Source organism: Astyanax mexicanus, chromosome 24, assembly GCF_023375975.1.
Source record: "Astyanax mexicanus isolate ESR-SI-001 chromosome 24, AstMex3_surface, whole genome shotgun sequence".
Lineage (NCBI taxonomy): Eukaryota > Metazoa > Chordata > Actinopteri > Characiformes > Acestrorhamphidae > Astyanax > Astyanax mexicanus.
The window spans coordinates 16,883,163-16,908,536 of NC_064431.1; the positions used below are offsets into that span (position 1 = coordinate 16,883,163).

The 25,374-nt window shown below is 38.7% G+C and overlaps 1 protein-coding gene and 1 pseudogene across 4 annotated transcripts in view; both read left to right on the forward strand.

The window, feature by feature from the left end:
* LOC103038662 (E3 ubiquitin-protein ligase DTX3L-like) overlaps window positions 1–25,374 on the forward strand; it is a 45,995-nt gene that overhangs the window by 3,759 nt on the left and 16,862 nt on the right. For 2 of the 4 annotated variants that reach the window (XM_049471988.1, XM_049471991.1), the window contains exons 2-9: window positions 8,111–8,194; window positions 8,731–8,784; window positions 10,975–11,061; window positions 11,227–11,310; window positions 11,803–11,883; window positions 21,247–21,315; window positions 21,988–22,053; window positions 24,196–24,276. In XM_049471988.1, the coding sequence (XP_049327945.1) occupies window positions 8,150–8,194; window positions 8,731–8,784; window positions 10,975–11,061; window positions 11,227–11,310; window positions 11,803–11,883; window positions 21,247–21,315; window positions 21,988–22,053; window positions 24,196–24,276 (567 nt within the window). In that variant the 5' untranslated portion in view covers window positions 8,111–8,149. The remainder of the gene's footprint in view (window positions 1–8,110; window positions 8,195–8,730; window positions 8,785–10,974; window positions 11,062–11,226; window positions 11,311–11,802; window positions 11,884–21,246; window positions 21,316–21,987; window positions 22,054–24,195; window positions 24,277–25,374) is intronic. The other 2 variants (XM_049471990.1, XM_049471989.1) reach the window with 1 other exon arrangement.
* LOC111194250 (piggyBac transposable element-derived protein 4-like) lies at window positions 1,463–3,603 on the forward strand (annotated as a pseudogene).

The following is a 25,374-nucleotide window of genomic DNA, read 5'->3' on the forward strand; positions in this document are numbered from 1 at the left end:
TAGAGTATTGTAATGCATTATTCTCTGGATTACAATTATTATTCTCTACAATTTACAAATTACATCGTGGTCAAAATGCTGCAGCTACAGTTCTAACTCACACACATAAAAAAAGAGAGAAGATTATGTAGATTGGATTTTAATATTCATTTAGTGTAAAAAGTGTAAAAATCTCTTAACTGCTTAGCAGCTAAGTATATATCAGGACTCCTGACAGATCGACAATTCCAGCTCATTTGTTGAGAACATTTAGCGTTGCATTCTGTATTTATGCACCAAAGATTTGTAACTCTCTATCGGTTTATATCCATCAGGGATCACCCAGTTCTTCCTTTGAAGCACATCTAAAACTTATTTGTGCACTTCAGATTAATCTTAGTTTTATTTATTTTAAAATAGTTTGTTATGTGCCAAAATTCTTAATGCCAATCTGTAGACAAACAATCCTCAACTTTACACATACTCAGAAATCCTTAAAGCATTGTTCAGAATATCCATCTGTTAACTTGAGTCTAAAAACATTTGGCTGATGTTAGAATTTTAATGTGTGTGGAGTTGTGTCCACAAGCTGTTGTAGGCATGGTCCACCTAAGTTTAGACTAACTAGTTCCTATGACAGTGATTTTGAAGCTATGAGCTGCAGTGGTCTTGTTTGAAGTTATTGGCCTAATATTTATTTTCCTTGTTCAGTTCCAATATATATTTTTGCGAACTGTGCTACCTGTAAATTAATTGCAAAAAATAAAAACATATTTAAGTTTCACTTGTTTGGCATAGTTGCAAGACTGTTAGCTGGTGGTTTAGCAAGCTAGTTATTATTATATATATTGAATTAATTTAGCATTAATATTAATGCACATATAAGAGAAAGATTTCTATCTTACCCTATATATATTTTTTTTAAAAACTTTTGGAGCAAGCAAAGCTCTTTTTGTAGTTGATAGTCTACATTGATGTATTAATAAGATTTTAAATGGTTGATTTTTATTTAAGCCAGCATGCTTGGTTACTTTAGCTAGTTACAACTACATCTGAGTTTATATGTATTAATTTTTGTCAAAAGCCAGTAAACAACTTCCCTTACATAAGCCTTAATGGAGATGATTGTTATTAAAAATGTTTTATACAAATCATAGTCATTAGGCAACATAAATTACATAATGTAAACCTAAAAAAAAAAAAAACTTTCCAGTGAAAATTGAGGGCCAATGTGTGATAGGCCTCTAATGTATTAATCTGCCCAGCAACCATGTTTGGCTACTGTTTACAATGAAATTAAAGATTTTTTCCCTGAACTAGATATTATTTTTAATTCATCAAAGTTTTTGATGAGAAACACTATTTAACCCTTCTATTGTGTTCGGGTCAAAATTGACCCGTTTTCAAGTTTAAATGTGTAAAAATTACCATTTGCTTTTTTGTTCTGGAATGAGGCTTCATCTAATCCTCAGACACACCTGATTGAATGCAGAAATATACATTTTTACCTTTTTAGTAAATTCTAAAGGTCTCAAAAAAAAAAAGTTACATCTGTGGTGTTACGGGTCAAAAATGACCCGGCAGAGAATACTGGCTGTTTTATGCATCACCTTAAAGCTATGGGTTGCTCTGAGGATCAATTGTGGCCCAATATGCCCAATTATGACCCACCCACCCACACACACACACACACACACACAAGCTTCTTTCACATGCACAGACACAGAGACATATAGAAAATGCATACAGGCACACAAACATTGGCCCACATACACACACACACAAACACCACTACCCACATGAACTAAAACTTTCTCACAGCATATTGATACATTGTTTATAAACAAACATTGGCACATATAAAGAGGGTTTGGGTGGGATATTATTAGTTGAATTTCTGTAGGATTATCAGTCAACATGAGCAAAATGTATTCTGTTCATGAGGTGCTAGATCATATCTTTGGTAATGATGGTGATCTTGAGGAGAGAGAGGAAAGTGAAGCTGAGGAGGATGTGTCTGAGGAGGAGGATGATGTTCAGTATGACCCTGAACAAGACCAAACATCTGATGAGGAGGACCCAGATGTCACAGATGCTCAAGGAGAGGTCTTCAAGTAAAAAAAAGGTGACATTTCATGGTTATCAAGCCCTCCTCAAACCCAAGCCAGGGCACCGATGGAAAACATCCTCAGAATGACTCCAGGGCCTACTAGATACGCTGTGTCACACGCCCAAGACATCAAGTCAACGTTTGAACTGTTCTTTCCACGACCTATTCAGAGTATCCTACTTGAGATGACCAACATGGAAGGGAGAAGAGTGTTTGGTGATAGCTGGACGGAGATGGACAAAACACAGCTAGATGCGCACATGGGACTGTTGCTTCTTGCGGGGGTGTCCAGATCCTGTAATGAAGCTACGGCCAGCTTATGGGATAGTGAGTCAGGACGCCCTATTTTTCGTGCCACAATGTCCCTTCAAGCCTTTCATGTGTTATCAAGAGTGCTACGTTTTGACAACAGGGAGACCAGAGTTGCTCGTTGTGAGAATGACAAGCTTGCTCCCATCAGGGAGGTTTGGGACAAATGGGTGGAAAATGTACCCTTTGTGTACAATCCTGGGCCAGAGGTGACAGTGGATGAACGGCTAGTCCCTTTCAGAGGCCGCTGTCCCTTCAGGCAGTACATGCCAAGCAAGCCTGGAAAATATGGGATCAAAATATGGGCAGCATGTGATGCAAAAACTGCCTATGCATGGAATATGCAAATATATACCGGAAAATCTGCCACCGGAGTGCCAGAGAAGAACCAGGGCAAGCGGGTCGTCCTGGACATGACCAAGGGTCTTCGGGGGCACAACATAACTTGTGATAATTTTTTTACCTCCTATGACCTTGCGCAAGAGCTTCTAAAGAGGAAGCTGACGATGGTGGGAACAGTCAGGAAGAACAAACCTGAGCTTCCCTTAGCTCTTCTTGGAACGAAAGACAGGGCTCCTCTCTCATCCAAGTTTGCATTCTCAGAAAGAACCACAGTTGTCTCCTACTGTCCCAAAAAAAACAAAAATGTCATTCTGATGTCAACTCTCCACAGGGATGCTGGTGTGAGCAGTAGGGAGGACAAGAAGCCAGACATGATCCTGGATTACAACAAGAACAAAGGCGGTGTTCACAACCTGGACAAGGTCACCGGCACATACACATGCAAGCGGGGGACAAAAAGGAGGCCAGTGGTTGTGTTCTACAACATGCTGGACGTTTCGGCATACAACGCATATGTAGTGTGGACTGAAATAGATCCAGGATGGAATGGAGAAAAACCTTTCAAGAGGAGGCTTTTGCTGGAGGAGTTGGGCAAGTCTCTGGTTTCTCCCTAAATCGAAAGACGAAAGAGGCTGCCCCGAACCGAAGCGTCTGTTCATTTGGTGAAAGGGCTTCAGCCAACACTCACATCATCATCCTGTGATACAAACCAGGGAGGAGATTCCAGGAGCAGCAAGAGGAAGAGGTGCCAGTCCTGCCCCACCAAAAAGGACAGGAAGTCCAACACCACTTGCCACACATGCAAGAAATTCATTTGCGCGGAGCACACAATAACCATCAAATACTGTGATTCATGCATTTGAACACACACACACACACACAAACACACAAACACACACACACACACACACACACACACAGTTAAAGTTTCTGATGCTAAGTTTCATGGTTCATAAGTTCATAAGTTCATTCAGAGTGACTCACCTGCACTAACATCATATTATTTTTCAATGTTCAGTTTATGGTTAATGCAGGTGCACACACACACACACGCACACACACACACACACACACTGTTGTTGGTCATTGTTGATTTGTTAAAGTTAAATTGCTTGGTTAATTACTATGGTTAAATAAAAGTTGGTTTTATGGAAAGAAATTTGAACACTTGTTGTCTTTATCCTACTATTTATCTATGCGGGTCAGTTTTGACCCGAAACACCAAAGATGTCACTATTGTTAATAATTTTAAATAATATTTTTTTTTCTTTGGTAGGTGTACTCTAATATAGGTCTATAACACATTTACAGTTTCTAATTACTCAGTCTATAAGTATGACAAATATTTTTTGTGAATTTAAATAGTTTTTGCATTCAAAAACGAGTGGTACTTTTTAAAACACTGTGTCTGTGGAGCCAACTAAAGAAATTTCCCACACTGGTTCCATTTATATGAATGTATACTAAGCCAACAATGAGTTGAAAAACAATATTGGAAGAAAACTGGTGATTTTAAGCATTTTCAAGCATTTTCAAATCACGGGTCAAAATTGACCCGCGAACACCACAGGTGTAAACAGCTTTCTAACACAATATAAGGGTTAAAAGAGAAACAAAAAAAGCTAAAACCTCCCTTTTTTTTCTTAAAAAGAAAGGTAAAACAGTCATAATTTGAGTCACCACCAGATTTAAAGTTTAACCAAACATTTTCTACATGAGGCATAAACATCAAAAATTAAATAAAATCACTCCTTTTAATGGAAAAAAGTAAACAGGCATAAAAATAAAAAATCTGGTCTCACGTCTCTGTTGCTGGCTCAGGCTGAGGGGTGGATCCACTGGGCTGATTGGCTGCTGGGGGTGGGTGGTGTTGATGGTTGAGCAGGTGCTGTCTGAAGCGGTCTCTGATCGCTCAGTTCTTCCAGATCTGAAACCAGTTTCCTGGACCAGTGCTGTAACATTTCAATCACAGCAGGTCCGGTGAAGACGCAGTCCAGCCATCGACCGACAGCTGGACCAAACACAGTCTCTCATCTGAGACTCTCCTCATGAAGTGCTCTGGTTCAGATGATGTTCACAGTACTGTTGCAGAGGACCCTGTCTCTGAGGGTCAAAACTCCTGTGATGAGCACCACCCCCGCCTTCTCAAACACCCAGAAAACAGCACTGAGCAACAATCAGTCAAAAGAGAAAAATCCCTCCCAAAAAAAAAACCTTAAAAGAAAAAAAATAATAATAAAAAAGAAATCCTGAAAGGAATTCTAACATGGTTAAAAATTGTTTAGCCTCATGAAATAACTAAAACAAAAATTATTTCCAGCCAAACAATGCTTGATATTTCTAAACTGTATAAACATTAACATTATATTGTTGTGCTCTGATGGGGACTCAAAATATAGCCAAGAATATGCAAGCAAGTTCTTCATTGCGAGAAATAGAAAACATATGGAAAGCAAAACAGAAAGTTCCATATATATATATTTTTTTTTAAAAACATCTGATGTCTCCTTGTTTAAAAGTCAGAAAGAGAGACCCAATTCACTGCAGCTCGTAATAGATACAATATTAAGTTTGTCAAATTAAACCTTTCCAAAGAAAGTAAGGTCTTTTCTTACTGGTTTCTAAAATCTACCATCCTCATTAAGAGAATCAAAAGATCAGCATAGACTGAGATACACGAGAACCACTAGAGAAATTAGATATGTGTATTCTTTAAATCTCATTCAGCTGAGACTGAGCTGAAGTCAGTCTCAATAAGAAAATAATAAGAATAGAAAAGGCCTAAACCACATGAAGACAGAAGCTGTGTTCAGAATGGCTCACTCATTAACTCTTTCACTATGTAGCATTTTCTATTTACTAAACGAATTATGGAACAACCAAACAATAAACCATGTTTGTCCTGCTCTGAGGACGTCTAATACAACAGCACTGCATTGCATTATAGTATATTTTGAAATTTCTAAATTTTGTGATGCATTAGGTTTTCCATAGTGAACTATATAGGGAATAGAATGTACTGCTGGGGTTTTAAACAGTACTCCAAAAATGGTTTACACACTATATAGTGCACTATTTCTGGAATAGGGAGCGATTCTGACACAGCCACACACACATTATATTCATCATTAGATTCGCTTATAGAATATCAGAGTTAGACAAATGTTAGAAACATACACACTTACACACACACAGACACGCACACGCACACCAAATGTGATAGAAGATAGCAGAAAAGAGATGTTTTGTCTATCTCTCTCACTGCTTTATTCAACACACGCAGAAACACACACACACATTGTATCAAAAGCCTGGAATCCTCATCTCTTTTCTGTTTCAATCAGGGATGACTTTCACAATGTGGACATTTGTACATAACTCATCACTACTACTCAAACATGAAGCTGTCTCACATATTCACTAAACTGTCATCCTCAGAATTCTACAGCATGTTACATTGTTACATTGAACAGTACCAGCATGGCTCAATATTCTGCCCTACTTTAATATATGTATATTGGGTTTATATGCTAATGATTCCAAACCTTTGAACAACACTACATAAACACACACACGCACAGACATACACATATAGTCTTGGCTCATTTGATTGAAAAGAGCTGCATCATGAATTTTTGGATTAAGTTTCAATTCTTTAGTTACTTGGGATCCCATTTTGTTCTCTCATTCGATTTTAATGACTCAGAGTAATTTAGCCCCAATAATCACGTCTCACCTTCCTTCTTCTATCCCTGCTTAATACACAATCAGTACCCTGTACTATTAGTATTATTTTATGCACTCCTCCCCACGGTCCCGGGACCTATACTCTAATGACACGTCTATCAATAGAGGCCTCACGACCAGGCTAGTCTTCTCTTTACTTTAAAGATATATTTACATACATCAATAAAGGCCTCACGACCAGGCTAGTCTTGTACACCGTCATGTAACTATACACTGTCCAGGGCGGAGTGCTGAAGGAAGGATGGAGGGGAGTAAATTAATTTAAGAACAATTGTTTACATTTAAAATTTCCTTAATGAGTAAATTAGTTAACCTGTCACTCACCACCAATGTTTGTCGATGAGGCCTGGATTTGCGAATGGGGGGTGAGAGGCTGCACTTACCCCCGCGGTACTTGTCCTTTTTTCTGTGGAATTTTTCCCTTGCTTCTTGGGCCCAGCTGTTTTGCTGGAGAGCGTCCTCGGCAGGTGCTAGTCTCTCCCCCTCCATCGCAAGACCATGCTCATCCTGTTCCGTGACGCCAAATTGTGGTGGAAAATAATGACAGGAAGAAAGAAATTTTCAGAGTCTCTGAGTCTTGATCAGAATGAGTAACAAGATTTATTGAGAAGCCACACGTAATGAATACAGAGTGAACTCCTGCCTTGCAAGCGTGCCAAGCTCTCTTTATACCCCACCCTTATTATCTTGCTTTCCCAATTATGGGCACAGTGCCACCATTGTGACACGTCAACTTCTTCTGACATGTGATATGACATAATCCCTTAGTGAGCATCTCAGGCTGGTCCTCAAAATACTGCAAGCAGGAGAGGAAGATGGCCCTGGCGCCAGGGCTTGTAGACACGACAGCTGTGACGTACATTCCTTTAATACACACACACACACAGACACATACTGCTGGCGCCAGATAGAGAAAACTCTCACTCAGCATTTCAGAAATGCTCACTGAGGGTAAAATGTTCAGTTCAGTACACATTATCATCACATAGAACAAAAAGTAATATCATTAATAGTCGTCATTGTTTATGAATCATCACACGTCATTGATTATGAATCATTTCAATGAACACCTTCCATCACACTTCTAGGTGGGTTTAGTGTACCCACCTAGAGTTCTGAAAAAGTTTTGGTTCTAAAACCTGTTTTTACACATATTACAATTGTGGAGGGATGCCAAAAGTATGTAGTATGGCAAAATAGTCCCTAAAGAAAACTGTAATAGATCAGATGTTTTACCATCATCATCACTCCATATAAACTCATATGAAGACATGTGTAGGTTCGTAAACAGGTATTTAATCAGATTTGTTTCTAAATATGTTGTGTGTACTTCTGCTGCTGCATTCTTTATTAGAATCAAAATATCTTAAATATATCTTATCTAAATACTCTTCTTAAATATCTAATAATAAGATTTATGTAGTGTAAGAGGTTGTAATGTGTTGTGTATGTGATGTATAGTATAATATTATAAATAGGTAAGGTGATGTGTATGTAAGCACTTGTGTAACCTGGAATGTGTTGAAATCTGATATTTTATCTGATTACTAATAATATGTTAAAACATATAGATGATGGTATTATTAGTGTGCCTGTAAACACATTAGTTGTTTTCTGTTCCAGATTAGAGGGTGAACTGTAGACGTGTGCAGGAAAAAAAACATGGCGGACATTGAAATGGCGGACATTGAAAAGTGTCAGGTCTGTGTGAGTAACAAATGTAACTATTTATATATAATATATTTAATTTACTGAAATTTACAATATTTGATGTGATCGGCAGATGTCAGTGATGTATGATATTATAATAACCTCACTAAGGCCTGTTCTGCAGGAGGGTTTTTTATGAGCCTTATTTGTGAAATTGTTACAGCAAATAGATTCATAATAATCTAGTGAATTTATGTGAAATCTACATTTAAATTAAATATATAAAAAATGTAAATGGAATAGAAGAAAATAATTTAAGAAAATAGGAAAATAAGTGATATAATTAACCTCTATAAAATATAATCCATCATATAAAAATAACATATTTAGTTGATTTTGTAAAGTGAAAATTTGTAAACAAATTCTTGGCATTTGGCACACTGATCTTGCTGCTTTAGAATATCCCACTACTGATACATTTAGACATGCAATGTAATACAGTATGTAAATGAAGGACAGTTTGAGCACTGGAGCAGGTTGATCTGATTGTCGGAGAGAAGAGTGTGATACAGATCTGTGTTTTTATTCTGTAGGATTCTGCGGAGGGCCGCCAGTCTTATGTTGCAGATTCCCAACAGCAGAGTGAGGTAGATTTTACATTTATTAATCTATATCTTGTGCCATCAGAGATAATAACTGTGACTAGATCACAGTCACACATCATGTAAAAGTGGGCCAAATCCTTTTTTCTTACAAATCTGATGTTTATTTTAGGCTGTTTTTAAGGATCTTTTTAAGGTCATCTGAACTGTTCACACTCCTAAACTGAAACTCATGTGCTAAAGAGCTTTAGCTTCAGTTTCATCTCCTCCAGCATCACAGGAGCTATCACCAAGAATGCATTCCAGCCTGCAGATTCAGTTAACGCTTTTAGAACGTACTATCAGTCAAGTTTTCTGGATGTTCTTGGAAAACGTTTTATGTAATGTATTTAAATGTTCTGGTAATGTCGCTGCAACATCACTTGTGTCAATGTTTTAATTTTTAGTTTTGGTAATGTTACTTTTAACATTTCCATAATGTTGGTATTCGTCTAGCTGGAAATGATATGTGTAAAACGTTCAAATAACGTTGTGATACAAACCATTATTATGTCACACATTTTCAGAACATTTATTTTTGAAATATTATTTCTATAACTTAACAGACTAACCTTCCTGGAAAACTTTGCAAAAAATTCTTATAACATTCTCTGTTAGCTGGTATACGGCCAAATACAGTAAATAAATATGTTCTGATCTTCATCTAAGTCGCAACAATAAAAAAACACAGTCTGCTTAAACTAATACCAAAATATACTTGGTATAAGCTTAAAATATTACGCTTGCATGGTTTTATTGAACACAACATGTTAACATTCACAGTGAGGTGGAAAAAGTATGCAAATCTTTGGATTTAATAACTGGTTGACCCTCCGTTGGCAGCAAAAACCTCAACCAAACATTTCCTGTAGTTGCAGATCAGACCTGCACAACAGTCAGGAGGAATTTTGGATCATTCCTCTTCACTAAACTGTTTCAGTTCAGCAATATTCTTGGGATATCTGGTGTAAATCACTCTCTCGAGAACATGATGCCACAGCATCTCAATTGGGTTGAGGTCAGGACTCTCCAGAAGGCGTAATTTCTTCTGTTAAAACCATTCAGTTGTTGATTTACCCAATGTTTTGGGTCGTTGTCCTGTTGCATCATCCATCCTCTGTTGAGCTTCAGTTGGTGGACAGAGGGTCTTAATTTTTCCTGCAAAATGTCTTGGTAAACTTGGGAATTAATTTTTCCGTTGATGACGGAAATCTGTCCAGACCCTGAGGCAGCAAAGCAGCCCAAACCATTGATGCCCCCTCCACCATATTTCACAGTTGGGATGAGATTTTGATGATGCTGTGCTGTACCTTTTTTCTCTCCACACATACCGTTGTGTGTTCCTTCCAAACAACTCAATTTTGGTTTTATCTGTTCACAGTATATTTAGCCAGTACTGCTGTGGAACATCCAGGTGCTCTTTTGCAAACTTCAAACGTGCAGCAATGTTTTTTTGGACAGCAGTGGCTTCCTCCGTTGTGTCCTCCCATTAACTCCATTCTTGTTTTATGTTTTCCTGATTGTAGATTTGTCAACAAAAATGTTAGCATGTGCCAGAGATTTCTGTAAATCTTCAGCTGACACTCTAGGATTCTTCCTCACCTCATTGATCATCCTGCGCTGTGCTCTTGCAGTCATCTTTACAGGATGACCACGCCTAGGGAGAGTAGCAGCAGTGCTGAACTTTTTTTGTAGACCGTCTGTCTTACCGTGGACACATGAACATCAAGGCTTTTACAGATACTTTTGTTACCCTTTCCAGCTTCATTCAAGTCAACAATTCTTGAATGTAGGTCTTCTGAGAGCGCTTTTGTGCGAGGTATGATTCACATCAAGCAATGCTTCTTAATGACAGCAAACTCAAAACTGGTGTGTGTTTTTATAGGGCAGGGCAGCTTTAACCAACACATCCAATCTCATCATATCCTGGCTCCAATTAGCTCTTAGATATAATTTTGTGTGGTATTAGTTTAAGCAGCCTGTGTTTGTCTATTGTTGTGACTTAGATGACGATCAGAACACATTTAATGACCAATTTATGCTGAAATCCAAGTAATCCCAAAGGGTTCACATACTTTTTGTTGTAACTGTACATCAGATTTGGGGCATTTTACCTGCTGTGTAAATATTCTTGTACTAAACACACTTCTGTAAATGAGGTGATGACAAAACCTAAAAACTACATTTCCCTCACAGGACGTTAATATGGATTGTGAAGATTCCATTACCTCTACTGGAGATCCAAATGCAGCTGCTGCTGTAAACACAGATGTTAATTCAGGGGTAAGTAACTGATCTAGTTCTACAAAATAATTGAGATATTTAATCAGCAGGAATCTCATTTTGTTATTATAACCCCCAAATTTATTTAATGTAATAGTATAATAATGCACCCATATAAAACACTCTACTGTACTAACACTAACACTGTACTCTTGTCAATCACAGTTCCAGCCACAGCTAGCCGTCACAATACAACCACAACCTTTTATTAGTCAGCCCCTTCCCTCTGCAAATACGACAAATCAGCAGGTAAATACCAACATAACATGTGCTGATTATGCTGATTCCGTGTTCTATCTGAAGTTGATGTTAAATTAGTTTTAATACAGTTTGGTCAATAGTTGTGCTTGTGTAGGTTATCAGTAATTGTGATAGAATTGTAACACTTCTTTCTGTTCATTATACTAATAACTGTAAAAATTCATTCATACATTCTGATTCTCAGCACTGTCAGAATTGATTATATCAGTAATTGAGTAATTTATTTATTATTTTGATTATTTAGTAAAAGTAGTACAGAACCTTTTATACAGTGCAAAGTGTTTGAGATAAACTGTGTGTAAAAGGGCTGTAATATAAGGTAAAAATATATAAAACAGTTTGAATCAGACTGTTTTACTGTAGGAGGAGCAGTAGCATATATATATATATATATATATATATATATATATATATATATATGCTATATATTTATGTATATATATATACTAGTAAAAAATATAAAAGTGTCCTTTTTTCCAGCCCAACTTATACCCCTCTCTGGACCCGTTCCGCAAACCAAACTTCCAGCAGCCTCTCCCAGTGCCTTCAGACCCTACTGTTGTGAGTAACAGCTCCATCACATGCTCACTGACTGAATAATTGATTCATAGACTATTGGACAGTTTAATACCGTTTATATCAGGGGTATATCAGAGCCCACCTGTTTATTACTAGAAAGCAAAGTAACCCAGAAGAAAACATGTAAAATATTCTTTGTCTTTTATATATTTTTGGTTATTAACAATTTTATTGCAGTTTTTGGGATGGGACTGGGGAAAACACAAGAGGGAGGGAGTAGGGGGGCCGCAGCAAAAGTAATTTACATGCATAAGAATTCAATAGAAATATACAGAAACTTAGAGACAAAAAGAAAGGGCAGTTATGCAACATTCACTCTTTGTGTAAATTTTCTGTAAAAAGTAGCTTGAACAAATGCCATAATTCAACAGTTTTAGGTCTGGCATTGTAAAGTTGGGCTGCAGTATATTCGAGTCTGGTTGTATGAATGAGATTAGTTGAGACGATGGTCTTTTTTGCAGCAGTGAATCCGGCAAAGAGTTGCTTGCTTTGAGTCATATGAAAGTCATCATTCAGTAGGCATAAACATAGATTGGAAGCAAATTCTATCTATACAAATTCTAATAATCGTAAATTAACATGACACCAAAAGATTTCCATTAGAGGACATTCCCAAAACGTGTACCAGGCGTATTTTTTTTTGCAAATATGGCAATAGTGTGTGTCAAGAGTTTTGTATCTTTTATATGGTGTAAGGTATACTCTATGTATAGACTTAAAATGAATGAGCTGGTGTGCTCGATTTTTCAACGTCAAATTAAGATTTGCCCAGATTGTACCCCAATCCGGGGATAATCCTAACATTTCTAATTCTTTGTTCCATATAGTTATAACAGATAGAGTATATTTTTGTAACACATCCTTTTGAGGGTAATGTTGGTGAAATCCATTCTAAAATCGGATGATTGGGAATAGAAGTGTTCCTTGGGACGCCATATGCCTTGAGTGTTGCTCTTAATTGAAAATAAACAAAGTAAGATGAGACTCAAAGATTGAAAGAGATTTTTAGAGAATGGAATGAAGTAAATCTCTTATTGTCATATATATATTTACATGTGTTAATGCCTTTTGATGACCAGGCAGGTTCTATGAAAGTTTTTTTTTATCTCCTAAAATATTGTAATTATTATAGTGGAGTGGAGAGACAGATTTTTTTGGTACCACTTTAAAATAAGACTACCTTTATAAATGGTTTACAATTAGTTAATTAAGGGCTACTAATTAGGTTGTAAATGCCTTAAAAATCATTAATAATTAGTTATAACACATACGTAGAAAGGGCAACAATATAGATGGCTGTGGGTTCACTATTCTGCGTATGTGTGATAACTGATTATTGTTTTTTTAGGGCATTTACAACCTTATTAGTAACCATTAATAAACTAACTGTAAACTATCTATAAACCCTTTATAAAGGTAGTCTTATTTTACAGTGGTACTGATTTTTTTGTGTTGGTGGTATTATTTTCCTATTTATGTCTTTTCCTTTTATATACTTTTCTGTATTGGACCAGATTCTAAAAGTGTTATACAATGTTTCCAAAATGTTTATACAATGTTTCCAAATCGTAACTTCATGTTTTTTGGGCCAGGATTAGTGAATATTAAATCTTGCAGTCGGTGGGGGTTAATTAATTTAGAATCAATGATTCTCCATGGAGTTTTGGTAATTGTAGTGTCGATAACTTAATTCTTGGCAGTTTGTTATCCCATATAAATCTGGATGTCATTAAATACAATTTGGCAAAAAAATTAGTGAGAGGAGAAAGTGGTCAGATTTAAAGATAGAAATTTAAGTGTGGCACTATATTCATTTTAATTATGGCAATATTGCCTTGTAAGGAGGTCCGAAGAGTTTTCTAAGTCAGACTCAATCTTATCAAAAATTGTCAGGTTATTTTGTTTTAGTAGTTGTAACGCGTGGTGATGAGACGGGAGGCGGACGTTTAAGCGGGTAAGACATAAGACTTTTAATAAATAATAGGTAAATAAACAAATAAACAAACAGGGGAATAACGAATATAAATAGGTACATAAACAAACAGGGAAAACCAACACTGAGCTAAGCTAAACAGAAATGAACAAACAGGGCTAGGGAATATATACAAGGATAAATACGTGGATTATGTACAAACAAGGAAAATAACAAGACTAGAAATAAACGTGACAAAATATAAACTAGAAATAAACAAGAACGTAAGAACACAATAACATAGAAAGAGCGATGACGTGGCGTAATACACAATGAGAAAACGTGAACGTGACAGACAACAGAGGAAGGTGCAAAGACCGACAGCAAACATAGATTAACAAGTACTATTTATACTAAACATGAAACACAGAACACCTGGGAAGGGGCGGAGTTACAAATAGACACACGTAATGGAAAAGTACAAGAGAAACACACTAGGAAACGGGGAAGACACCAGAAAACATAGCGAGGGCGTAACAGAAGCCCCTCCCTAAACGCGCAGCTCCCGAGGCGCGTAAAAACGAACCCCGGGGGCCGGCGGCGGGGAGAGGCCGGGAAACACAAGAGACGAGACCTGAAACTTAACATGGGGCAGAACTGGAGACTGAACTGAAGACTGGACAGGAGACTGGACAAAGAAAGGAGACTGAACCGGGGACGTGACTGGAGACTGGACATTGGGCGAGACACGAGACTGGACGGGGAACTGGACAGGGGACGATGACTGGACGTGAGACATGACAGGTGACTGGACAGGACTAGACATGGGAACGGGAACCAAAACATTGACAGGAACAGACACGAAGACGGTGACAGGAACAGGTACACAGAAACCAGACAAGACAGGAACAGGAACATAGACCGACACAGGAACCATAACGGGGAGCGACATGGGGACCAGAAAGACCTGGGGATGCCCAGGACTGGCTAAAGTCATAGGGGTAGTTCGTGGAGCCAGCCTGGGCAAAGTTCTTGGGCTGGGGTCCGGGGGCCTTGGGGCAGACCTGGGCACACGAGGCTTGGGGCAAAACTTAGTCCTGGGCGCCGGGACTGGGCATGGGTGTGGTGACGGGCCTCGCTGGCGACGCGACGGCTTGGGCAGCAGAAGCTGGAGGCGCGGCGACTCGGGCAGCAGGAGCTGGTGGCGGTGCGGCGTCTCTGGCAGCAGGAGCTGGCGGTGCGGCGACTCGGGCAGCAGGAGCTGGCGGTGCGGCATCTTGGGCAGCTGGAGCTGGCGGCACGGCGACTCGGGCAGCAGGAGCTGGCGGTGCGGCGACTCGGGCAGTAGACACTGGCGGTGCGGCATCTCTGGCAGCAGGAGCTGACGGCGCGGTGACTTGAGCAGCTGGGGCTGGCGGCGTGGTCGGCGCTGGAGCGGTAGGCACCGCTGGCACAGGGTCATGGACGGTGGGCACTGCTGGCTTCGGCACATGGGCAGTGGACACCGCTGGCACAGGAACATGGACGGTGGGCACTGCTGGCTTTGGCACATGGGCAGTGGACACCGCTGGCACAGGAACATGGACGGTGGGCACCGCTGGCATCGGCACATGGGCGGTGGGCACCGCTGGCACAGGAACATGGACGGTGTCTGGCACCGCTGATATCGTAGCATGGACGGTGGGCACCGCTGGTACAGGAACATAGGCGGTGGGCACCGCTGGCATCGTAGCAGGAGCGGTGGGCACCGCTGGCATCGTAGCATGGGCGGTGGGCACCGCTGGCACAGGAACATTGGCGGTGGGCACCGCTGGCATCGTAGCATGGGCGGTGGGCACCGCTGGCACAGGAACATTGGCGGTGGCGGGCACCGCTGGCACAGGAACATTGGCGGTGGCGGGCACCGCTGACACAGGAACACTCACATGAACCGACTTGGACCCTTGGGCTGTAGGTGTCTGTGTGACGACTCGGGCTGCTGAAGACTGCACGGAGACTTGACCTAATTTCACCGCAGCGTATTCAGGTTCCGGGGTGGCAGTGGCAGTACAGTGTAGCGCCGTTGTCATGGGAACCCCGGAGCGAAGATCTGCTGCCGCTACGGGTGACTGGAAGCGCTGCTCGGCGGTCGCCGTGGAAGCTGGGTCTGCAGCCGTAGAAGATGCGAGCGCCGTAGCAGCCAGAGAAACTTGACCCGTGGAATCAAGAGATGCTAACTGCGTTAGCCGCGTAGCCGTGGAAATGCCTGGAGCTGCAGCCGCTGGAGATGCTAGCTGCGTTAGCCGCGTAGCCGTAGAGGAGCTTGGCGCTGCAGCCGCCGGAGATGCTAGCTGGTTAGCCGCTGAAGCTAGCTGCGGAGCCGCCGAGGTGGAGCGCGCCCTGGGAGGCGGGTGGAGGATAGCCTCCGCAAGCGGCGGCAAGCGGGCTCTCGTCGGAGGGTAGAACTCGTCCTCCGAACTGGATGCGGCTGCGAGGAGGTCCACGTAATCCCAGAAATAGTCCTCACAGTCCGCGTTTCTGCCCGCCTTGCCTACCTCGCGGTTCGGAGCGAGGCCGATGGCCCCAACCGTTAGCCCCCCCCCAAGAAAATCCTCCGATTTTTGGGACCTCTTAGAACGCCCAGCCCGAGGCCTTCTCCGGCCTCGAGGCCTCGGATTTTCCTGCGCCGAGGTCCCAAAGGGGGCATGACGGATGGCCAGCCCGGATCCAACCCAAGGGTTTCCAAGTATGTATTGCTGCAGACTGGAGCACCTCCAAAGAGGAGGGGCTTACCTCCAAATGGGAAGTCCACAGTAGTGATGGGTCTGACGACCCTGAAACCTCGACACATGCGCCGAGCTGTCAAGGCGAAACCCCGTGTCGGTGCGCGTATCAAGTTAAGGAAAACCACGTGACCGATACACTTCCTGTATCGTTTGGTAGCGATGGGTCTGACGACACTGAAACTTCAGCGCATGCACCGAGCAAACAAGGCGAACCCCTGTGTCAGACCGCGTATCATTTTAAGGAAAACCACGTGACCGATGCATTTCTTCGCGCAGTTGCTTGCAATGACTTTCTTAGTCCAGCAGATGTCGCCATTAAGTGATACAGCAACACAGTTTCAACACAGTGTCGATACAGTTTGGGAAATGTGCCATACACCCAATGAGGCTTCATCTGCCCATCACTAGTCCACAGCTCCAAAGGGGAGGGGCTTACCTCCAAGTGGGAAGTCCACCAACAGTATCCGGCTCGAGACTGGGCGCGCGTTTGTGCGCGAGACCTCTCTCACCACGGCTCCGGCGAATGTCATAATAAAAGTCTTCCGTGATTATTATTACTATTATTCTATTACATCAAATTTAATGTTATATAGAATGTACTATCACATTATATTATATTATATTATATTATATAAAAGTCTACATCGTAAAGCACGAAGACCTCACTCAACACAGCTCCATTTCTCTGCCGAATGCCACAAACATAGTCCTCCGTGATTAATAGGCTCATGGATGTCAATAAATATATTAGTCAACAATGAATGATTATTTATATTTCTTAAATGTCAATATAACAAAAATATGTGTAGTGTGTATGTATTTTTAATATTATTGGCTATGAATAAACAACTGACTTTATTATTTAGATCTTTACTATTTTATAATTTGAAAAATTCACAGCATGGCAAAAGTTTAAACGTTTTAAATAAATAAAATGTGGTTGCAATGTGCACAACATGCTTTTAGACTCTTAGAAAATGCATTTTTAAATAAATAAACATTTAATAAACAAAATAGATTAATTAATTAACCTTTAGGGTTATTTACAAGCACAAAACGTCGTGAAAAACACCATAACGCGTAACACCAAGCACCATCCTACTTGGAGGTAGGCTCCGCCTATTTGGTGGTATGTTCCTCCCCTTTGGAGGTGCTCCAGGCTGCAGCTATACCCTTCTCAGGGTTTCCCGAATAAACGTCCATGACGGTCGGTCTTTCTGTAACGCGTGGTGATGAGACGGGAGGCGGACGTTTAAGCGGGTAAGACATAAGACTTTTAATAAATAATAGGTAAATAAACAAATAAACAAACAGGGGAATAACGAATATAAATAGGTACATAAACAAACAGGGAAAACCAACACTGAGCTAAGCTAAACAGAAATGAACAAACAGGGCTAGGGAATATATACAAGGATAAATACGTGGATTATGTACAAACAAGGAAAATAACAAGACTAGAAATAAACGTGACAAAATATAAACTAGAAATAAACAAGAACGTAAGAACACAATAACATAGAAAGAGCGATGACGTGGCGTAATACACAATGAGAAAACGTGAACGTGACAGACAACAGAGGAAGGTGCAAAGACCGACAGCAAACATAGATTAACAAGTACTATTTATACTAAACATGAAACACAGAACACCTGGGAAGGGGCGGAGTTACAAATAGACACACGTAATGGAAAAGTACAAGAGAAACACACTAGGAAACGGGGAAGACACCAGAAAACATAGCGAGGGCGTAACAGTAGTAGTATGTACACTAGGGTATATATCGATTCCTAAATATGTAAATGGATGTTTAACAGGAATTGTAGAGGGGATGTTAATATTAATATTTTGGGGGCTGTTATTCAAAGGCATTAAAGCTGATTTCGCCGAGTTTATTTGTATCCTGAGATTGAATTAAATGTAATAAATTCTCTCATTGTAATTTGAATTGATTCATTTAGGTTATCTAAAAAAATAAGTTTATCATCTGCATATAATTATATAAAGTTATTATAAATAGAAATGAGAGATATTGTTGATTGTCAAATTGCTTGTGCAAGAGGTTCTATTGAGAGACAGAACAGATTTGGAGATAACGGGCAGCCTTGTCTGGTTCCCCATTCTAATTGAAATTACCGATGCAGTAGGTAAACATTATAATGTCTGTATCATATTTATAAATATGTAGCCGAAGCCAGAATGATCTAGTCTGTCGAAGGCTTTCTCAGCATTAAGAGAGAATATGGCACAGGTATCTGAGAGCAAGTGTGTGTTGTGTAGAACATAAAATAGTCTTCGTATATTATCCAATGCTGAGCGCCCCTTTAAAAAAACAGTTTGGTCCTCGTTAATTAGGTGAGGTATTAGATTCTATTCAGATAATGTTTTTGCAACTATTTTTAGATCACTATTGATAAGAGAGATAGGCCTGTAGCTTGTGCATAATAAAGGATATTTTCCTTTTTAAGTAAAAGAGTTATTAATGCTGTTCTTTTGTCTCTGTGGAACATTTTGGTTTCTATCGCATAGTTGAACGAATCTAAAATTATATTCCCAGCTGGGTCCCAAATTTTAAGTTTCTGTTCCAGGAGATTTGTTCATTTGTAAACATTTTAAAGCTTCATATATTTCTTGTAAGTTTAGGGGAGAATCTAGACAGTCTTTATCTAAATAAAATAAATAAAATAATTGGTAAATGTACTTGATTAAGGAATCTGACACAGTGTGATATATCTGAGGTGTATTCTGATTTGTATAGATCTGCATAAAACTGTGGGAATGTTTCATTGATTTTCGAGTGATCAGTAGTAGTTTGTTTATTATTATCAATAATTTCATTTATATTAGATCAAGTTTCACATTCTTTGAGTTTCAGTGATAAAAGATGGCTAGGTCGTTCTGCATCAGTATAATATTTACATCTTGTTCTGTGTAGTTTAAATTATTTTTTACTAGTCGTTATATTTTTATATTCTTCTTTAATAGCATTTAGCCTAATTCTTCTTTTATCAGAAAAAGATATGTTTTGTTGGCTTTCTATTAGTTAAGTAGTAGTTTCTAATTGAATGAGCTATTGTCGTTGCAGTTTAGCAAGATTAGATGAGAAGAATATACAAAGTGCCCTTATATAACATTGAGTTGCTTCCCAAAGCGTTTGGGGGTTGGTATTTGGAGTCGTATTAATTGATAAGTTTCAGTTTCAGTTCAGATTTTAGAAATTTTAGAAATTTTGATGTGTTGAGGCGCCACCTAGTGGATTTAGGAAATCCGGACAGGGGTATGGTGCAAAATACAGCTGCATGATCTGATAGTAAGATTGTAAAAATAGAGATCGTTACTTGGGTTAAATTCAGGGACGGGCTGGTAAATATATAATCGATCCTAGAGTATGATTTGTGTCTATTTTAATAAAATGTATATTCTTTTATAGTGTCATGTTGTAAGCGGCATAAGTCAATGACATACAGATCTTCTATAACTTGTTTTAAGAGTTTGGTGGATGAAGAAATGGAGATATCAGACTATGATTTATCATATTTAGGATCAAGTACCATACTGAAAGCCCCTCCAATTATAAGATAAGAATCAGAAAATTCTAGTAAGCAATTGTGGATATTCTTTATCTGATTTATAAGAAATAAGAAATTCTTTATCTGATTCATTTTTGGCATAAACAGATGCCAGTATTATTTTAATCATACCAGTTCTGATTTTTATGTATGTGAATCTACCTTCTTGGTCTTTTCCAGATTTTTCTACAATTTACTTAATAATATAACCACTCCTTTTGTTTTCTTATGAGATGACGAGAAAGTGGCTTATAGTATTTATTTTGAAAATGATGTATGTCATTTTGTTTTAGATGTGTTTCTTGTATTAATGCTATAGAGACACGTTTCTGATGCAAGTATTCTAAAATTCTTGTGTGTTTAAACACTGAATTAAGACCATTAACATTAAATGATAATATATTTAAGGATGAGGTTACATTAATTTTTGATCTTGGCATACTAAATTCAAGTTAAATCAACTCTAGTAGTAAATAAAATAAAGTATATTAAGTATTGTGTAATGTTGCTATAGAATGAGTGTTGCTGCCATGGGGATAACAAACTATGTATGCAAAAAAAATCAAATGAGAACATATAGAACATGTACAGGTCTCATAGATACATTTTCTATAGGTCTGTAAAACACAAATATATATTTGTAGTTTCTTGAGAGGTCGGCTCGAAACCCACAGTGTGTTGTAGTGTGGCTAGCTCCATACCTCTTTCCACACTTGTAATATGAAAAAGTTACTGTTTCCTTATCGGTCATCTCAACTGGGAGTGGGTGAAGTGATTGTAGAAAATCCTTTGCTTCTTGAGGGTTGCAAAATAGCAACGTTTCTCCTTTATGATGAAGCTTAATCGTCTCTGGGTACATAAGAAAGGGAGTCCCGTCTGGTCATCTTTTTATGGATTAAATTTTTTCCATTTTTTGGTCGTGGCTGGATTGAAGTCTGGAAAAAATAGCTGAACCTCTGTTAGCGCTGAAGGACATATATATGTATATATAGATTCTGACTGGATCAGTAGCTAGTATCTAAATCTAAATGTGCATATGGACAAATAAAGGATGATCAGAGTTTAATACTGTAATGCAAATCTATGTGTTTTTATTAGGGGACTCCGAATCCTCTGCAGAACCTTCAGTCACAACCGAACAATGGAGGTTCTTCAATAGTGGATCAGGTAGATATTAACTGTATGTATGTAGATCCAGATGTTGACATGTTTCAGATGTGCTGATGATACGAAGAGTGAATTTATTCTTTAAAAGACTACAACTTTAAATAACTCATCAAACTGTCTGATAGAATTTTAACTTATCAGGTATTTTCATTTGGAACTTCAGTGTTTAAGGTTAAATAGTGGTAATTTATATACCTATAATACTGACAACTAACTCTCAATAATCATACTAATAAATAGCTGATCCTCACAGCTTTTAAAAGAACAGTTTTCTACACGAATAACTACATTTAAACATGTTTTCCATTTATCCCAGGTGTATTTGATCAGCCTAGACGTGTTTGGCGTCTGTAGTGTGGTTCTTTAATTTAGCACTGGAGCTACAAGGCTAATCTAATAGAAATCAATTACACTGAAAAAGCTAAAAGCTCTTGAGTGAGAGAAATAAATTAGCCACATATTCCCAGTTCATTACCCCAAAACTATAGAGGTGTATTTGATTTCACCAGCGAAGTGTCCAATTACTTTTGTAAAATGGAGGAGTGTGTAAAATGGTGATCATTTTTAAACAGAATTGTGTTTAAATCTTTAATTTAAGCTGCAAAAAATGTTTCACTGTGCAAATACTTTTGGATATGACTGTATTAACTTTTTTTTTTTTTTTTATAACAGGTCCAGCACAAATCCCATGTCACTGCAACAAGTGATTATGGGAAAGTTCAGTCAGACACTGCAGAGGTAAGCGACCCTTTGCTTACTAAGTAACCTTAATTTAGCCTTAGTTTAGCCACAGCAATTAGCTATAAAAAAGATTTTATATTTGGTTGTACTTAAAACGCCTTTAAAAAGAAATAGGGAGCCCGAGAACGGGAGGAAACTAAAGTCATGCCGAGAGCGACAGAGAGACAGGCTAGGAATGTATACAAAATCTGACCAGAGAGGCATTTATTATTATTATTATTATTATTATTATTATTATTATTATTATTATTATTATTATTATTATTATTATTATTCAGTTCAAGCAACCTTACAGGATATAGCACTTAATTATAACACATGTTAACAATCGGTCCGGACCTTGGCCTGTCGAAATTTTCTCTAACTGGACCATACTGAATTTTAATTAAATACCCCTGGCACAGAAGATGCTTCTGCTACTTTTAAGTTGTATGTCTGGCTGCATTTTGACTCCAGTGGAAACAATAAATGGTAACAGAGTGACCAACAAAACACAAACCATATGTAAATACTGTAATTAAATCCTACACGTGACTGTTTCATAGGCAGTTGTACTAATCCCTTAGTCTGTACTGTATTAAAAAAAAAATTCTGTCTCTGTTTGCATTTCAAGCATAATCTTAATATGACTGGTTGTGGTTATGCATAGTTAAATTACAAGAGATTTAGGAGAAAAAAATACAAACCATAGTCTTAATATGACTGGTTGTGGTTTGCACTTATTGATTGCACTATATAAGAAAAGTTTTATTTTTATTTTTTATTCTTATTTCTATTTCTTATAGAATCAATGTGTGAGAGAAACCCGACTGTTAAGTTTGCATTATATGTCAAGTCATTATCAACCGCTTTATCCATTAAGGGTCGCGGGGGGGTGCTGGAGCCTATCCCAGCAGGCATCAGGCAGAAGGCAGGATACACCCTGGACAGTCCGCCAATCCATCGCAGGGCAGACAGACACAGACAGACACGCAGACACATGCACTCACACACTCACACCTAGGGGGCAATTTGTATCTGACATCCAATCAGCCTAACGTGCCATCTTTGGACTGTGGGAGGAAACTGGAGCACCCGGAGGAAACCCACGCAGACACGGGGAGAACGTGCAAACTCCACACAGAAGGACCCGGGTCGCCCCAGCCGGGAATCGAACCCTGGCCATCTTGCTGTGAGGCGGAGGTGCTACCCACTGCGCCACCGTGCCGCCCCTGCATTATATGATTTTGTCAAATAAAACTCTAGTTTTCAATTTTCATTTTTCATTTTTGACGTTTTCTTAAAAAAAAAAAAAATTAATCTCGTCTCGTCTCGTTCTCGTGAACCCAGTATCGTGTCTCGTCTCGTCTCGTGATATTAGTGTCTCGTCACACCCCTATTACACAGACATAATATATATTAACCAAAGCTTATTTAATAAAAACAAATACAATATTTCATTCTCTGGCCTTTTGAGAGGGACGCAAACTAAAAAAAAAAAAAAAAAAAAAAAAGCATTAAAAAAATTATATACTAGTGATGCATCGATACCAACCATTTTTTTTTTTCCAACAGAGCATTGCGATACTCATTACTATCTTACACCCCATAAGAGAGTCAAAGAGAGTCCCTATAGTTATAAATTAATAAATTAATTTAAGTTCTCAATTTATTTAGTTCTAATTTTAAAAGTTCATTGTTGCACACTTCACACAAACAGATTTCATTTAAACTGGAATTAACTTTATAAAAAAATGTGTTTACTATAAACACCAGCACAAAATAAAACATACCCCTTCTGCAGGCCTCACACCCCACATGGCCCTTTTTGGGGCATCCCTTATTTTCATTTCTAAAAGGTGGCAGCCCTACTGAGGGCTCCTCATCATGCCTTATGTCTTTGTAGTCTGTGTAGGTAATTGGATATCAACAACTGAGGGTTGAAATGAAGACTGTGAAGAGATTATTAATAGAAAGTGACTTATAGAAAGTAACTGTGTTCATGCAGCACAGTTTATTCATTTGCTTTATTATTTTAATTGTGTAAAATCAAATTATTTTACAAAAAGTCTGACCATGTAATTAATATTTTTTATACCAGTTCTTTCCTGTGTGTGCTGTATGTTTAATATAACATATCTAATCTGCTCTTGCTTATAGGTGGACCTTTACAGATCACATGATAGCGAGCCAGAAAGGGATGGAGCTCCAAAAACACATTTTCATTCAGAACCCACACAGGTTAGTATCTGTGGACTGCACACAAAGACTACCGTTATTACAAAAGTGCAGCATTCACTGATCTGAGTAGGTACTTTGTTACCACAGGTATGATGCACAACTAGGGATGCAACGGTACAGTGTGGCCATGGTTCGGTTCGCATTGCGGTTCTTGGGCCACGGTATCGGTTCGGTTTCAATCAACCTTTATTTAAACTGTCTGGAAAAAATAGCTGAACCTCTGTTAGCGCTGAACCTTTGTTAGCGCTGAACCTCTGTTAGCGCAGAACCTCTGTTAGCGCAAAACCTCTGTTAGCGCTGAACCTCTGTTAGCGCAGAACCTCTGTTAGCCCTGAACCTTTGTTAGCGCTGAACCTCTGTTAGCGCTGAACCTCTGTTAGCGCTGAACCTTTGTTAGCGCTGAACCTCTGTTAGCGCTGAAGGACATATATATGTATATATAGATTCTGACTGGATCTAAATCTAAATGTGCATATGGACAAATAAAGGATGATCAGAGTGATGATACTAAGAGTGAATTTATTCTTTAAAAGACTATAACTTTAGTAACTCATCATACTGTCTGATAGAATTTTAACTTAACAGGTATTTTCATTTTGAATTTCTGTGTTTAAAGTTAAATAATGGTAATTAATTCAACGATACTGACAATTTATTCTCAGTAATCATAGTAATAAATAGGTGATCCTCACAGCTTTAAAAGAACAGTTTACTACACAAATAACTACATTTAAACATGTTTTCCATTTATCCCAGGTGTATTTGATCAGCCTAGACGTGTTTGGCATCTGTAGTGTGGTTCTTTAATTTAGCACTGGAGCTACAAGGCTAATCTAATAGAAATCAATTACACTGAAAAAGCTAAAAGCTCTTGAGCGAAAGAACTAAATTAGCCACATATTCCCAGTTCATTACCCCAAAACTATAGAGGTGTATTTGATTTCACCAGCGAAGTGTCCCATTACTTTTGTAAAATGGAGGAGTGTGTTAAATGGCTGTAATTTTTAAACAGAATTGTTTTTAAATCTTGAATTAAAGCTGCAAAAAATTGTGTCACTGTGCAAATACGTACTGTATTAACTTTTTTTTTTGTTTTCA